This window comes from Fundulus heteroclitus, chromosome 23 (assembly GCF_011125445.2).
Source record: "Fundulus heteroclitus isolate FHET01 chromosome 23, MU-UCD_Fhet_4.1, whole genome shotgun sequence".
NCBI lineage: Eukaryota > Metazoa > Chordata > Actinopteri > Cyprinodontiformes > Fundulidae > Fundulus > Fundulus heteroclitus.
Genome location: NC_046383.1, coordinates 31,403,172 through 31,420,903, shown reverse-complemented (window position 1 = coordinate 31,420,903; position 17,732 = coordinate 31,403,172). Strand labels below are relative to the sequence as shown.

Sequence of the window (17,732 nt, the reverse complement as noted above, 5' to 3'; positions counted from 1 at the left end):
GGGCTGCATCACCAAGACTGGACGGACTGGTCCAACGTGTGTACGCGTGTGTGTGTCTGTTTGTGTGTGTGTGTGTGTGTGTGTGTGTGTTCAGTCTGAACCCATTGAACCCAACTCCTGCGCGCGCAGTAGAGAGAGAGAGAGCGAGAGAAAAAAAAATGTGCCAGGCTTGCAGCATCCCGTGGACGTCATGGCAACGTGTCGGGGAGACAGCAGGGGGCGGAGCTGGCTCTCAGACCTGCGTCTGTGCGCGTGCGTGCGTTCATGTGTGGGTATGCGCGCTGCGAGCCGTCTGATACCGTCTTGTCCGTAGTAAAGGATCACAGAGGGACGATCAGAGAGAGAGAGAGAAAGAGAGAGAAAGAGAGAGAGAGAGAGGGGAGGGGGAGCGGTGCGGCAGAGTCATCGGAGGAGCCTGGCGGGGGATGTTGGCAAAGAGCTCCCGGTGAGGCTGGTCACACTCGCGGCCACGATGCAGTGACTGTCTACAAGAAGAAGACACGCGCCGTGGGAGTGGAGCAGCACGCGAATGCGCACAGACGATGCTGCGCCGGCTGTAGACCATGGCACCGTCGGGTCCGCGGAGCATCAAGCGCGGCTGTCAGAGAGTTCTCTACTGGATCCCGGTGCTGTTCATCGCTCTGATAGTGGCGTGGTCCTACTACGCCTATGTCCTGCAGCTTTGCATAGGTGAGAGCCAGCTGTCTGGGTTAGCGTGAGGGCGAGAGGTGCGTGTAAGCGTAAGGGGGGGTGTAGAAAGAGAAAGGGGGAGACCTCTCTCCCGTGTTTTGGAGGGTTTCGTCTCGTTTGTTGTTGTGGGAATATCATTCGGTTTCGTTTCTGTGTTTTGTGCTCTAGGCTGTTTTGTTTTTCTCATTAAATGCTGCAGAAGCGAAGTCGGCTCAAGGCATAAGCAAACTAAGCTGCTTGGGGCCCCTAAACCATTAGAAGGGGAGCCAATAGCAGTAGTATTGTTGCAAAAATCTGCCATTTGTTTTGTACCAATAGTGCTTCAACATTTAAAATGTTATATCAGTGTGGTCAGGCTTATATTCTGTTTTTTTTTTCAGAGAAAAAAACATTTGTTGTTGAACAGGAGGCAGTCGTTCTATGTGATACAGTCAGCTAAACAGCAGAAGAATAGGATGCATACTTGAAACTACTTAGCCTCGCAAAATGATTCAAAGCCTTTGAACTGTCTGACATGATAAAACCACGACCCTCAAAGTGTTTCATTGGGTTTTATTTTTGATAGACAAACACAAAGTTGTGTCCGATTGTGAAGTGGAGGGAAAGTATTCATGGGTTTCAAATGTTTTTATGAAGACAAATCATAAAAGTGGGGCCTGGCTTTTTGTTTCTGGGCCCCCTGAGTCGCTACTTGGGGGACCGCTTTTGTGATCCTTCGAGTTTTGCACATGTATAGATTTAATTTCTTCCTCATTATTCTTCGCAGAATTGCTCTTACTCAGTCATATTGGGCTGAAAGTAGCTGGGAACATCCCTTACAGGTCACAAGTTCTCAATTAAATTCTGCTCTGGACCTCCACTGGATCCTTCTAACGTGTGGATATGCTTCAAACTTTCTTTTATAATGTCTCTTACTGTATGTCTAGAGTTGCTGTCATGCCAAAAGGAGAACCTCCACTCCCGTCTCGAGTCTTTTGCCAACTTTAACAAGCTATCTTTCTCTCAGCGCTCACCAGCTTGCCTGTTCTATGAATAATTATTCCCACAGCATGATGCTGCCACCGCTTTGCTTCACTATTTCGCTTTTTGTAAGCAATATTGAAATTGTTTTTATCCTAAACCAATTTCCTCTGCCCAGAAACAACCTCTTTATTCAGTCTCGTTCTGATAGCCAGGGAGTTGCGTGGCGGGTTTGATGAACAGTGACCATGTTCCATCTGCTCTCGGTCTAGCGTCTGGGCGAGGGATCTGGTCGGACATGGACTGTTTTAGGCTCTGGCTTTGATGCTGCCTATTTCTGGGTTGTAGAAGGAAAACCACGATGTCGATGTGATAAGAGACAGCGCCTCTTCTTGGGGATCTATAGTTCTTCCTTTCCGATTCTTTCTGCAGAAGCCCAGGCAGTCCTTTTCAGGCGGCTAGTCTGATTTCCGGCTGGGTAAGAGTAATCGGGTAAACTAGACAGCAGGCTACTTTACTTTGGATCCAAGGTTTTCTTCAAAGACTCAATCTTACACGTGGGTTAATAGCGTGCATTCTGGGGATGTGAGTTTTTACCATTCTGTTTTGTTCTCGGGTGCAGTGTAATACTTTTGGTTTCCCTCCAATGGCTGGGCCCCAACAATGCATTTATATTCCGTATGGCAATGCTTCATTGTGCCTGTTGCATAGACTGTCACTTCCATTGGTCCCATAATATTATAGTTTCAGAAGCTGAGGTGCCAAAGGTCACACAAATCGGCTGATACATTGTGATTAAGCAAGAATGATATCACAGCTACATGTTTGCTTTATCATACTTTTCCCTTGATCTTTCAAGAAAAGGCTTTCTTCTTTCCACCTTTCTATAAAGCCCATACCTGTGAAGTTCCACCATGAGTACCTGCCATCCTTGAAGAAAAGCTTCCTCACAGCGGGACGTCATGTTGCCGCGACTTGCTCCACTTGTTGTCTTAGATGTCTAATAGATGAATGTGTGAACAAAGATGGGTTACAGGGGGATGTTAGTTAGGGCCAATGGTGCTTAAAGCTGGCTGAAAGGCCTTCAAATCAAACTGTATCCATGGCCCATTATAGCCACGGAGCGGCTCTGTGGAGAAGACCGGCTGCTTGTTTTATATGTTGACAGCCGTGTGCAAATGTCTGGAACACAACCTTACACACCGTTGTTATCGGAAGATAAAAAAACACAGAGCGACACTGAAGCACATTTTCACGACCCGTGTCAACATCACAGGAGGATATAAGGGAGGGATAAGACCATCGGATTCTCCCGCTGCCACTTCATCATCACCAGCTTAAAGACTTACAGTAAAAGCTCTAGGCTCACGTGCTCACCCAGATTCGCCGTCACAATTTATTCCCACCGGCACCGGCACGATCGGCGCTACCTGCTGCCAAAAAAGGCCGGACTCTAACGGGTTTTCTGCAGGGGGGCGAACGCAGGGTGGCGTGGCCCCACACACGCCGAGCTTCCTGGGTTTAATGGTGAGCGCTGGGTTGACCTGGATAGTAATGGAGGATGTCTCTCACTTGCGCTCCATTTGGCAGCAAGTCAGAGCGCTTGAAAGGAGAGTCTCTATCAAAAAAAAGAGAGAAAAAAAAGGAGGGGGGGGGTGAAATGGAGACGATCTAATAACAGAGGAGAGGCAAAGACGCGAGGAGAGGAGCTGACGTTCTGACAGCTTGTTCCCAAAATATTAACCTTCATATGTAGCCTGTTTATGATCATCCAGCAGCAGGAATCAGTGGGCGATATTACAGCAAAGGCAAGCCAGCATATAATTCACAATCGGCCCTTTGTTTTTAAGATAAGTGTGCGCTGCAGGGCCAAAACAAAAATCCAAATAAATTCTCAATCAGCAGGCTTTTTTATTTTATTATTGTGATGCTCTGCATGGCCCATCACAAGACTGAAACTGTGATGCATTCAGCTCACACAGACGAAAACAACAAGCAGCAGGATGGCAGCTGCTCAGGCCCCAAGCATTCGCTCCGCACACAGGACACAGAGTCGCTTGTGTGAAAGTGTCATCAGCTGATGCCCTCCGATCCACTTAATCCCATTGTCTGGTTTGCATAATTCGCCTCGAGGAATCTGCGGTTGACCCATTTTCCTCCATAGCACCCGACAGCGGCAGCAGCAACATCCGCCTTTGAACCGAGCTGCCGGATCAGGTGGAGTTTGGTTGTTGGAAATACCCTGAATGCAGGGAGGTAGGGGGAAAAAAAACAAAAAAAAACAGATGTGCATTGCTTTTTTGGACGCATCGATATAACACCCCAGCACCTATTTTCACACACTAACACACACACACACTCAGATCAGGCTTAGGGTCTTTATTGCTGGCAAAGAAGCATGGCACACATTTCCTGTCTGCACGCCTTGATTCAGCCGTTTAGCGCACCTTTTTCTTTCATTTCCACGTACGTTTGTCGCTGACGACGGTCGGTGTGCTCAGCCAATTAATAGCAGCTTAGACGCTGGAACCGTTCCCCCATTCCTCCTACGTGTCTGCACCTTCGTCACATTGGAAACAAAGTCTTCAACGTGTGTCTGCAGAGGTTTTCTCGGGGAATGCTATCGCGGCTTGCACCTTCTCTGAATGCACGGGAGAGACTCAGTGAGTCAAACTGACCAGCATGTTGCATATTGATTTTGTGTCTGAAGTTGGGAGCTCAGGAACGAAGGCTCAGCGTTTATGCGGTTCCGCCCGTTCCGAAGTCAAGCACTTGACATTTTGCTCCGACAGCTTTGCTCTCTCACATTTCCTCACTGACTGTGTCTTTTAATGGTTTGTTTTCCAGAATCCATCGAGGACACGGGAGAAAAGGGTAAGAGATTTCAAGGCGTCGCCCAAAACAATACTCCACTCCGCTCCTCCCTGGCTGGAACGTGTGGGGGTGAAACGTTTAGCCACGCCAAAGCTTCGCAAAGCAATCCAAACCCCTTAAACATTTCCACAAGCAAAAACTTTAATGCATTTTCTTAAGATTGAACGTTATAGACCAATACAAAGTAGTGCACAACTGGGAAGTTGAAGGAAAAAGGAAAGTGATGCATGATGCATCCGGTTAACTCCGGATGAGCTGCAGCGACCCCAAACTCAAGTTAGTCTGTTGAGACAACAAATACATTTTTTAAGGTTCAAGTGGTCTATTTTTCAAAGTAGTCAGACAAGAAATGAACAGAAAGAGAGGAGGGACGCGCAGAATAGGTCTTAAGGCCAGGAATCGAACTCCAGACGGCAGGTCCTTTTATGTGGATACCGCAACACGCCTTTACCATCCCAAGAGAGGATTACAATTAATCACGCGCTCTATAGCAAAACTGAATTTTTTTTCCCTTATATGTGCAAATCACATGTGTCATAGAGAACAAGCTCTGCTCATCCCTAGATTATAGATGGTGGTTGCGGCGTGACGCTGTGGAGCTGCTTGTCTTTAGCCGGATCGGGGAAGCTGGTCAGAGTTGATGGGATGGAGCTACATTCAGGCCGGCACTGGGAGTAAAGCTGTTGGAGAATGCAAAAGACTTGAGGCTTTGGTGCAGGTTCCCCTTCTTAGCAAGACAACAACACCAAACATACAGCAGGAAGCTACAACGCTGTGGCTCACATCAAAGCACAATCATGAGTTAGAACGGCCTAGTCAAAGTCCGGAGGAGGAGATTCAGCACGGGGGCGCAGTCTTTAGTCAGTTAGCATATTAACCTCATTTTCCTTGCACTTCAAAGTGATGCACTACTTTGTGTTGCACATACAAACCGAAGCTTTGTGACTGCGTTAAATAATTGACCACCCCAGCTTCTTTTTCTGAATAATGTGGTGTTTCTATTGTAGACTTCTGTAGCCATAAAAAGACTCTTGCAGTCCAGTCTCTGTAATCTCATAATCTCCCAACAACTGGAACGTCACAGAATGTGAAACAGTTCAGGGGGGGGGGGATAAAAAACTGAATGTGTGCGTACTCCACCAGTCAAAGGTTTGGTCTCATCCTTTGTCATTAAATGGCTTTTCCTTATTTAATGACTTTCTATGTTGCAGATGCATAGTGAAGACATCGAAACTAGGACTCAAAAGCGTATATAGAGTTATGTATCAAACAAAATTGAGAAATAACTGAAAACATCTCGTTTATTTTAGCTTTCTCTAAATACCACCCCATTTAGATGACTGTTTTGGTCACTCTTGGCCTTCTCTCGATGAGCTTCACGAGGTTAGTCACCTGAAATGGTTTTCCTGCTGTCATGAAGGAGTCCCCAGAGTTAGCAATAAAAATAAAGACAACCCATCGAATGAGACGGTGAGTCCAGACTTTTGACGGGGGTAGTGTGTGTTGGCAGCAACTACAGGCCAGCTTTTACATTTGGTAGCACACCTGGAGCTTTGGGACAATGCAGATCACAGACGGTTGCATTTAAATGAATAGGAGGATTTAGCAAAACTGTTGTCAAATCAGTGCAAAAAAAAAAGTAGATTTTGAAAGCTGGTAACTGAAGTTATTCTTACTTTAACGCTGAGTTTAAGCAAGTTTCCTAGTTATTCTGAATCTGTGTCATTAATAGTGGTCTCCCTCCCACATTTCTACAGTTGGACCTTGAGTATATAACCAGCACAAATAGTTATTACTGAACGTACCATAATCCCAGTTTTCTGCCTGACAATCATTCGCATGAACAAAAAAAGCGAGGTCTAACGCGCGCAGACGTTGAACTGACGCTGTTGTTTGTGCTGATCTGCTTGCAGTCGTCTACCTGCTGGCATACCATGCCATTTTCATCATGTTCGTGTGGGCGTACTGGCAGACCATCTTCACCAGGCCCATGAACCCCCTGAAGGAGGTGAGTGCGCTAAGACGCGGGGTTAATCCCCCCCCCCCCCCCCACCCCCCACTGTGACTGAATGCTCCATTTACACTAATGACACTTTGTGAATGGAGCGCCTGAAGCTGCACTTCAGCGGCTGCGATCCTGACCTCAGCACCTCAGCCGTGCGCCGTGAACGCGCGGATGGATTCCAGCCGGCGGTCCTCGGCATGGAGCGCATCAGCTCGCATATGAGATCCTCCTTTATGAGATGTAATCGATGTATCACCAGGGGTTTTGCTGATCGTAATAAATCCTGTCTGCGCGGGGCTGCCCGTTATCATCTCAGTTATTTGTTTCCACTGCTCAGTCACATATATTCTCTCAGCTGCCGCGAGCAATATCCTGCCTCTGTGCTTTTGCTCCATGTTTTCCTGCCGCAGCGCAAGCAGCCGAGACAAACGGAGGAATAGGGGGGGACACTCTTCACTGCCTCACAGTTCACGTTAACAGGGAGTCCTCAAACAGCAAGCCTAGCCTATACGGCAGAGTCACAGCGTCGGTTTTTGACGCCGGCAAAGGATGAGATGAACGCTTGTGACGAACCTCTCTTTTCCTCTGCCCTACATAGTTTCATCTGTCCCAGTCTGACAAGGAGCTGCTGGAGCGTGAAGATCGCGGCGAGTCCCAGCAGGAGATCCTGAGGAGAATAGCCAAGGATCTGCCCATCTACACCCGCACCAACTCTGGAGGTACGACACACATCCTGTGCGCTGTGCAGCGTGGGCCCGTTAGGCTGTGGTCACGAGTTAGTTCAGGCCGCTGCTGCTGATGATGATGATGATTGCCGAGTGACTGAAGCGACCGTGTCTCCTCAGCAATCCGTTTCTGTGACCGCTGCCAGCTGCTGAAGCCTGATCGATGTCACCATTGTTCAGTGTGTGATAAGTACGGCTCTCCGCTCCCGCACCTCAGCAGCACACATCATATGATCATATAGCACGCTGACAGGAGGGGTCCAGTTTAATTGCGCTGATGTCGAACCATGCTGTGTTGCAGATGCATCCTGAAGATGGATCACCACTGCCCCTGGTAGGTGCTGCCGCCCAGATGTGCATGTGAACAGCTGGCGACTGAGCAAGCTTGTGCTTCGGTTCCAATTCCCATTGAAAATAGCCAGTTTTTCCAGAATGCCGCGCCTTGTAAAAGTATTCAATACCCCTCGACCTTTTTTCCCACAGTTTGTCACGTTACAACCACAAACTTCAGTTTAGCTTCTTTGAATTTTAAGCGAAAGACCATCACAAAGTAGTTTGTAACTGTGAAGTGCGACTGAAAGGACGCATTGTTGTCAAATCGGAAGTGTGTTGTGCTTTTGCACCAACCCCCTGTACTCTGATACCATGAAATACAGTCAAGTGTAACTTCCTTCAGGGGTCTCCGTTAGAAAAAAAATGGAGTGCGGTAATTTTAGCTTAGTATAAATTACTTATGTGAAGTTTGCTAGAAAGCATTAGTGTGCAAACCAGACCAAGACCAGAGACTACAGGAGGTAGGTCAGGGAGAATGCAGTGAAAATGTTTTAGCACCCCACAATTCTCTCGTTTACAAGAGAGTCGCAAGGAGAAAACCCACAAGAAGTCCATTTAGCTGTTTCCCGTTGTGTGGGAAACATGTGGAACAAAGTGCTGTGGTCAGACGACACTCTGTTGGCCTACACCCCAATGATTTACTGCTGTATATCAGGCAGGCTTCCTCTTTGACCATTTTTTATTCTCTTTTAAAGACTCACCTTTTCCCCTGGCTTTTAATACTCAAGAGGATGTGGGTGTCTGTTAATTATATGCCATTTACCTTCTCTGTTTCTTTTCCTATACTGTTTTTTTTTTTTACCAATATTACTGAATTTAATCCGGTTGGATTGAATACACACAAAACTCTAAAACTGCACAGCACGTCACGACACAGCATCCTAAACCCGGAAAGGTTTTTGCTGGCAGCATCATGCTGTGGGAAAAGATCCCTAAAGCAGGGAAAGACAACCTTGTCAGGGTTGAAAGGAATGCCAATGCAGCTAAATACAGGGAACATGTTAGAGGCTGCGAAACACTTGAGACTGAGGCTTAATGTCCTCCTCCACTAAAGGGATACAACCCCAGCTGTAACAGAGTGGGTCAGGACAAAGCGTATGCATGTGTTAGAATGGCCCAGTCAAAGGTAATACCTAAATCTGAATGAGAATCTGTGGCAAGATTAAGCTAAATGAAAAATGGGAAAAAATTATGGAAAACATCTCTCGAAGTGCAAAGCCGGTACCGACAGACCCTCCCCAGAAATGTAGCTTTTTGATTGCGGCCAAAGGTGGTTGTAAACTATCGACTCTGTGGGACTGAAGGCAAATGCACGCCACAGTCTCCAGTTTTTTGTATTTGCACTAAAGTTGGGAAACCACTTGTGATTCTAACAAGACTAAATGGGAAAAAGGAGTATTTTTGTAAGGCCCTGAAAACCCCTCACTCATGATAATCCACACGCTGGTAGAGGGCTTGGTCCGCGGAGGGAAATGAAAGAAACCCGAGCTGAGTCTTTATGCAGCCTGTGGTGAACATGATCTGATATCCGCTGAGTTTCCACCCAGCGATTCCATCGGTGAACACCTGTGACAGGTGCTGGATTTTTGGGAGGCTTTGGCTTTCGCACAAAATAATCCCAAAGAGTCAACTAAAGTGTGGGTATGGCCACGCTGTCTGGATATTTAGAAAGCAGGTTAACCCATGCGGTGTGAACCTGTGCTGGTAACGTCTCCATTCTCACCAGGCTGCACGTCCTTCTGTCTGCAGGGTAAACAACTGCGTGGGATTCTCCAACTACAAGTTCTTCATGCTGTTCCTGGCCTACTCTCTGCTTTACTGCCTTTTTATAACTGCAACAGATCTCCAGTACTTCATCAAGTTCTGGACCGTAAGTAAAGACATTCATGAACATTTTCACTTATTATGTATACTGATTTTTTTTTTTTTTTTTTTGCAACCTGTAGGACCTGTAAAACCATACAATAATACACTGTTTTGTTTTGTAAAATGTGGTGTTTGGTCTTTTAACAAGGCTGGAGGTAGAGCGCATTTCCGTCTGAAAGAGTACCTGGTATGGACCACGCATTTCGTTAGTCATGTACTAAATTAGAAACTAGAAACAGCGGCATGCGAATGTTTGAGAACCCCTGGAACATTTAAGCACTGGTTTTTCAAAAGCTTTCAGTCCTTGTTAGCTTGCTGGAGCTGTGGCTGGTAGTTGTGCTGCGGCTCTCTGTGTCATTGAGAACATCTTTCTGCTAGAGGAAGAAGTTTTTTTTTTTTTTTTTTTTAACTGGATACCTGCAGAGTTTGGATGGGAGCATCGCACCATCTGGAAAATAGATGAAGATGCCTAATTTAGCTGACAGTAAAGGACAGGGGAGGACGGCCTGTCTTTTGCTTCAAACCCCATTTCTTTTTCACTCCTCTAACATAAAGACGAAAATGGAAGAAGTATTCTTTAAATGTAAAGGAAACTGTTAAGGTTGGTTACATTTTGACAGATAAAGAGGTCTTGTTCAGGGGTACCAAACCTTTCTATGCCACTGTGTTAAGAACTCTATGGAAGCCCATTTTCAACACTGTGATTTAAAGGAAGAAAGAAACTAAACCTTTATGGCGTCATTATCAAGTCAACTATGTAATGAACTCTCACAATCATTATTTAGTATATACATTTTGTAATAAATACCGTCAAAGTTCTTAGGTGCAAAGTTGTAACCATAAAATTATGTTATAGATTGATAAGACATCATATCTTAATATATTTATCTTAAAACCATAAGATGCCTTATCTTATTAATAGGACTGAATTTCATGGTTGTGATATTTAAGTCATAATTATTACCAATATGCTCAAACGTGGTAATAAGAAGACTATATCATGTATTGTAATCTTAAAATATTTTGATATGATTTGATATCAAGTTGTAGAAATTAAAATGAACATGTGATAAGTCATAATAACTACATAACGCTTCTAAATTTAGCCTTTTTTAGTCACGATTGATAAATAGGATTTAGCTGATAGCAAGAACTCTAATCAAAGTTTACATTCGTTCCTCTTAGGCATTAATGTTATTCACATTTTGGTCTCTTTTCTATGCATCTGACCTGTTCTTTAGCCATAAATTTGAATTCGCTGTGGATTATCAGAACAGCACACAGGGTCAAAAGGATGGATACAGGCCCAAATATCAGTGTCCATGTTGAATCATATCTGGGGGAAAAAGTCCCTAACCAAGCTTCCACTCAAGCACGTGTTTTTACGTATCCATCTACAAGCTTCTGGCTTATCTCGCTCTGGATATTTGACCTGCACAGAGCTTCATGCAGGCGGAACTGCAGGCACTGTTGCTTTGGAGCAAGAGGGTTTGAATGCTGGCCTGACCTTCCCCGGATACCCAAGGATCCTGGACAAAGTATGGCATTTTAGCCAATTGGCGATCCCAAACACACCATGAGACCAACCCAGTTAAAGGACCTCTACCATTTCCGCCAAGAAGAAAGCTCAAATGTCCAGTCAGGATTTCACCAGAAGCTTGTTGCAGGCAACAAAGCAGAACGTGGCTGACTTGTAGAATGCCCGGGGATATTTAGCCAAATGTCAGTGGTAGGTAGGTGTATGTATATATCTGTATGAACAGTTTTCAGCAAAGTGATTTATAAATTCATCACGGTCAGAACAGACGATTAAAATCCCTACAGTCGTTCCAAAGTTGACGGTATATAAACTCCTCAGTAGGAACTCTTTGACTCGTATAGTTTCTAATCATTTTTTAAAAACTATCGTTATTAACGGCACTTTTAATTAGAGTTTAGTTGCCCTTATTTTAAAGATACTATCTCCTAAGTTTTGGAGCTGGGCTTCCAAATGGCCTCTGTAGGATATTAAATCAGCAATTCCCTGAGATCCAGCCAGAACTCCCCCCCCCCCCCCCCCCCCCCCCTTCAAGCAGTCGCCCTCAGAAAGCGTGTATTTGTGGTAATGCGCTGCCTTTTTTTTCTCCTCCTCCTCAGAAAGGCCTCCCGGACACTCAGGCAAAGTTCCACATCCTGTTCCTCTTCTTCTCTGCCTCCATGTTCTCCGTCAGCCTGGCTTCCCTTTTCATTTATCACTGCTGGCTCGTCTGCAAGAACAGATCCACCCTAGGTGCGTGTTGTTTTTCAGCACCTGCTCCTGCGCGCGTGTGTGTGTGTATGTGTGTGCTTCCATTCGAACACCCGCGAGCTCTGGTTACATCCATCCTCCTCGCTGCACCAAAGATGAAGGCGCCTTTCACCGCGCCTTTTCCCCCTGCCATCAGCCGCCGCCCCTCACCGGTGTGCAGCTCTGATGAGGTGCTCGGGGCGCCGTTATCAGCCCGATAGTTTCTCATTAGGAGCGCAACAGTGGCACGCGTTGTCTCCGTGCGTGCGGGGAGAGTGGATTATCCAGAGGGGTACGTTACAGCGTAACGCAAAGACACAAGGCTCAGAGCAGTAAGCAGCTTAGAGACAGACACCGATACGGCGCTCAGAAAGGCCGGTCACACCTGGTTGACACGGTGCACCAAAAAAAGGCACGTTGATTCGGAGGAATTTCGCTGACAACGTCGTCCTTCTCTGTCTGCTGTTGCAGAGGCAGTGCGGGCGCCGGTGTTTCGTCACGGCACGGACAAGAACGGCTTCAGCCTCGGCTTCACCAAGAACTTCCTGCAGGTGTTTGGCGACGAGGCCAAGTACTGGCCCGTTCCCATTTTCTCCAGGTGAGATTATCCGTCCGAAGCCAGGTAAAGCCGAGAGGTGTAAAAGGTGCTCGACTGAGATGCGCTCGTTAAGGGCGCGGCGCCGAGAAGGAAGGCAGCACTTGGACAAAATGCGGCGTAGATGCGGGACCAGCGGTGGGTGGTCGCCAACACAAGGTGCATAATTGTATGGGGGAGCAGAAATAATACCATGTTTTGACAGAGTTTTAAAAATGAACATCTTAAAAAAAAATATCCCCAAATAAAACCCTGTGCAACAAACTGTAACTTCTGATGACATAATTGCCGCAACAACGAAAGTCCACTTGCGCGTGACCAGATGTGGATGTAAATCCAGCTGTTCTGTGAAGACCTCAGAGGTTCGCCAGGGACCATCAGTGAACAAGCAGCATCGTGAAGACCAGGCCGGACCGATAAGACAACAGCCGTCTCTCACAGAACAGCATGTACAGGACTGTCTCAGAAAATTACAATATTGTGATAAAGTTCTTTATTTTCTGTAATGCAATTAAAAAACATGAAATGTCACACATTCTGGATTCATTACAAATCAACTGAAATATCACAAGCCTTTTAATGTTTTAATATCGCTGATTATGGCGTACAGCTGAAGAAAACCCAAATATCCTATCTCAAAATATTAGAATATCATGAAAAAGTATACTAGTAGGCTATTCAACTAATCACTTGAATCGTCTAATTAACTGGAAACACTGCAGGGTTTCCTGAGCCTTGAAAAACACTGAGCTTGGTTCAGTAAAATAAATCACAAGTATGGTAGTGGTTAAGAGACGACATAAGATTCTCACAGTAACTGGTGTACTGACCATGGCATTACTGTCCTTGATTGGCCTGCCAATTCCCCTGACCTGAACCCCATAGAGAATTTGTGGGGTATTGTGAAGAAGAAGCTGAAAGACACCAGAGCCAACAATGCAAATGAGCTAAAGGCCGCTATTGAAGCATCCTGGGCATCTATAACACCTCAGCAATGCCACAGGCTGATTGCCTCCATGCCACGCCGCATTGATGCAGTAATCTGTGCAAAAGGATTCCCAACCAAGTACTGAGTGCAATAATGGACATTTTCAAATGTTTGATTTTGTTTTGCTGTTATAATTATTATTTTTTTACTTGGTCTGAGGAAATATTCTAATATTTTGAGATAGGATTTTTGAGTTTTCTTCAGCTGTACGCCATAATCAACGATATTAAAACAATAAAAGGCTTGCGATATTTCAGTTGATTTGTAATGAATCCAGAATGTATTGACATTTCATGTTTTTTAATTGCAATACAGAAAATAAAGAACTTTATCAAAATATTCTAATTGTCTGAGACAGTCCTGTATGTCAGTGAGGCATCAGCGTGAGTTTGAGGCCCTCCTATGGAGCCCAGAATTTCCCAAGACAAAGCCGTTTTAGATTAGTCCAGACATGAACTCTAAATGGGTGCGGATCTTGCGGGTCCAGTGCAGAGACTGAGGCCCGACTTGCCGCTGGAGAGATCCAGCAACCACATGATCCAGAATCCCACATGGTTTCCACGTCCACACCCTACGAACCTAACAAGGGAGTGCCCTGATCAGCCTGATCTGATTTCTTTGATGCAGCCACACGAGCCGTCAGACCGTACGGGTTTTATTTCCTCCTCCGCCCTGCGCCTGGCTGCTGAGCTCTTTTGCTCCAGATCGAGATCAGTGTTACGCAGAGCGCATCCCATGACTCCGTGGAAGCCTCGGCGCAGCCAGATCAAAGTCTTCCTCCGCCGAGTCCCCTGCTGGCGGCATCCTGAACATCCCAGCGAGTGATCTCGCAAGACAAGCCCGTGTTTGATGAGCAGATGGGGGATTTTGTGTTCAGATGGAGCAGCTTATGCCGTCAATCTGCGAGGAGCCGCCGCGTGCGCGGAGCAAGCTGCCAGCTGAGATGTGCCGGAGCAGATTTTTCATTCTCCGCCCATCAGACCTATTCTCCTTATAATCCTTATTACGGGCTAATAACCAACAGATGCGGAGGTTCAGTTGCATTTTAGAAAATATAAGTCCAGTGCCTTGCAAAAGTACCCTCACCCCTATTTAATCACATTACAAATACAGACATCCATGTATTTTACCAGGAGTTCATGTGATGGATCGAAGCAGATGGATTATGAGGCAGCATGTGTTGGTCTGTCACACAAAGTCCCAGTAAAACACAATGTTTACGGTTGCAATGTCATGACAGGTGAAAAATGCAGCGTGGACGCTTTTGCAAGGCATCGTAGATATAAAAACCTGACAATCAGTCTCTAAAAAGAGATGTTACTTCCTTTTTATACCCACTTAAACACTTTTCCCAACATATAAAAAGTACAAAAAAGAATACAAATCAGTTGATGTTCGAACTGAGCCACGTCTTTAATGTTATTTATAGGCAGCAACTCAACCGTTTTCTAAAACCATCCGACTCAGCGTGGACATATCTAAACCCTGCCACTCACTTTCTCACAAAGTGGTTCAAGAGACAGAAGGTCCCAGCGGAGCGCTGTGGCTACATCATCAGCAGCATCACCGCTGTGAATCAATACAGAGGCTGCTGCTCTGCAGTCTCGCTAATTCCCGCTGACAGACCGGAAAACACAGAGATCACATAATCGGCAACTTATATAACATCTAGATTCCTTTCAGGCGCGAAGGCGTATGATTTGAATGTGTCAGATACATGAAATGGTCAGCTGAAGGGAACATAATGTCACAAATGACAGGGTGAGGGGTTGCTCCTGTAACCTGGCCATTTTTGTGGGTCACCAAGGTTAATTAATCACAGTGGAGACTTTATTTCTCATCCTAAACTCTGTGCTGATATACGTTAGCTGTTTCTTTTACTGTCGGCAAAACAAACTCCCCATCAGCTGGCTTTGACACAGCCTGCTTTCTTTTCCAACTCTTACATTTGACCAAACACAAATGGGTTTCATTCGTATTCTTATTTAAATTTTTCTGTATTTCTGTTTTTAACCCCCCCCCCCCCCCCTTTAGTTTTAGAAAATGTTATCCTGATTTTCCTGGCGTATCATTGTCTGCACAGTTTAGGTGATGGGTGCTCATTCCCAACCTGCCTGGTGAATCTGGACCCTGAGCAGCCCTCATCGCCCTCTGGATCCAGCTCTGCCAGCAAGAGGTGACTATTCTACAGCGATACATCACAAAAAAAAAAAAAAGAGATAAACGATGCAGTAATTTTGGCTTTAGGCTTCACCTCGGCACTTATAAATATGATTTTATTTGGTGCCATCTCTGGTTGTTTTTGTGTCTCTGCAGTGTAGCGGAGGGCCGCCAGTTCCCGTCTAAACCGCTCAGAGAGAGTCAGAGTCGACTGCTCACCAGCACCCCCTCCTGGTCAGAGAACGAAGGTGCAGGACAAAAGGACAAGAAGGGCAAGCTCTTGATACAGTTTTCCCCTCTACTTAGCGCTTTACAAAAGCGTTCTTCACACCCCTAAAACATGTTTACGTTTTTATTTGTGACGTTACAACCAAATATTTCAATATATCATATGGTGAATTTACATTGTGGACCAACACAAAACAGTATAGAGGTAAAAGTTAGAGGTGAAAGACAAACATGGTTTTCATTTATGGAAATACTTTGTAGAGGCACCTTTCAGTTACGGCTGCAGGGTATTTGGTGTTTCTTCAACTTTTTTTTGCAAAAATACCTTACGGTCAGAGGCGACCGTGGATTGTTCATGTCTTGCGACACAGTCTCAGTCTGGATTTTTGTCTGGACTTTTAACTGGGTCATCCTAATACGCAAGTGGGCCTCCATCTGAACCATTTCAGTGTAGCCTGATGTCAAAGCTGGGAGGTTAACCTTTGCCCCAGACAGTCCCAAGACCTTTGCAGCCCCTGAGTTTTACTTCCTGGATTCTTTTTAGTTAGCTTCAACCACCTTCCTGTCAACTCTGTCCACCTTCCCCTCCCTGCTGCTGCAGCCTGATGCTGCCTGCACCCTATGTCACGGTGTAATCAGGGTGTTCCAGCACGCATAGCATTCAGCATATTGGCCAAAGGGTTCAGCTTTAGTCTCATTTGACAAGAGCACCCTCCTCCACGTGTTTGCTGTGCATCCTCCGTCAGAGGGTCCTGCCCTACGTGGGTTGTGACAAACTGCAAACAGATTTATTTTAACAATAGCTCTCTTCTTGCCACTCTCCCACCAAGTCCTGACTGCAGAGGCTGGACTTGGTGGGACAGATTCTTCCACCTGACCCGCTGGTCTCTTGGCGGCTCCTCTGATTTTAACGCCGCTAAATGTGGAAAGATCCAAGAGGAATGAATACTGCTGCAAGGAAGTGCATATATTTAATATTTCCCTGCTCATTCTTTTACTTTCTCGACGTGTTTAACATACGTCCGTGTGTGTGTCTGTGTTTTCAGGTGCCAGCAACCCAGTGATGACCATTGAGAACGAGGCGTAACAGTGATTACAGCTGGCAATTTCAGACCAGAAATGTAGGTTAAAAATCATAAAAAAATAAAATAATTGTAGGCGCAAAACCTGTCCTATGAACAACCGTCGCTGTTATGCCTATAACTGCTTTTCCTCCTGCAGGTCTATGCTGCCCTCCTCCGTGTTTGTGCCTATCAGAACCTGGCGTGGTGGCCCGACGTCCCTGTCGTCCTGCAACCTGCAAGTCTAACAAGACTCGACCGGCAAGCAGCCCACAGAAACCACGGTTTCTCTCCCGAGTTATCCCGGCTGTTGCCGTGTGAGAGTCAAGCAAGTGGATGGGGTGTGGGGGGGGGGGGGGGGGTGGAGTGGGGATGGAGAAAAAAAAATGCAAATTGCATTCCAGTCATCCGCTTGTCTTTGGATGTAAATAAGCACAGAGCTGCAGTCAGAGAGGATTGCATTTTGGTTTTCTAGCTCGGCGTCGGCTGCTTTTTTTTTTTTTCTGTTGTAGGACATTCCTGCCGGTTTCTCCGATTCTTTGGCACATAATAAAAAAAAAAAAGTCAAACATTTTCTGAGCGTAGACAAGCAGGGAGATCAGAGCGATGTCTCCGACATTCCTTTTTCTCTGGTTAAATGTTCTTTTTTTTGTTTTTGCTTTTCACAAGCATCATGGTGAGTATTGTGAAAGTGAAAGAGTTGCATGCTCTCATCTCAGGATGTCAATGCAAAACACACGTTGTGATGACAAAGAAAAGAAGAAGAAGAAAAACAAAACAGTAGTAATTAGTAATGACATTAAAAGGGCTCTTCTGACTCTGAGTGGCGTGGATGCTGCCGTTGCTGAAACACTGGTGCTCTGTCTGCCCAGAAGCTTCCTGACTGTTTCTCCCTGAAGGGTTCTGCAACAAGCGAGATGGATCCGCCACGTAAAAGCAGAAACTGAATTACAGGAAAAAAAAAACAAAAAAAAACACGCC

The 17,732-nt window shown here is 45.7% G+C and overlaps 1 protein-coding gene across 6 annotated transcripts; it reads left to right on the top strand.

The window, feature by feature from the left end:
- Positions 1 to 209: 209 nt before the first annotated feature.
- zdhhc2 (zinc finger DHHC-type palmitoyltransferase 2) lies at positions 210 to 17,082 on the top strand. 6 transcript variants are annotated; one of them, XM_036127762.1, is made up of 14 exons: positions 210 to 690; positions 4,498 to 4,524; positions 6,438 to 6,532; positions 7,128 to 7,248; positions 7,375 to 7,444; positions 7,556 to 7,588; positions 9,337 to 9,457; positions 9,602 to 9,640; positions 11,590 to 11,722; positions 12,191 to 12,317; positions 15,386 to 15,478; positions 15,598 to 15,710; positions 16,737 to 16,811; positions 16,912 to 17,082. In XM_036127762.1, exons 1-13 carry the CDS (start codon positions 564 to 566, stop codon positions 16,775 to 16,777), a joined length of 1,140 nt encoding a protein of 379 aa, XP_035983655.1. In that variant the 5' UTR covers positions 210 to 563; the 3' UTR covers positions 16,778 to 16,811; positions 16,912 to 17,082. The 6 variants fall into 6 exon arrangements, with proteins under 6 accessions (XP_035983655.1, XP_035983654.1, XP_012722345.1 ...); XM_036127761.1 differs by having other exon boundaries at positions 211 to 690; positions 15,598 to 15,734; XM_012866891.3 differs by having other exon boundaries at positions 216 to 690; positions 15,619 to 15,710.
- The last annotated feature ends 650 nt before the right edge of the window (positions 17,083 to 17,732 follow it).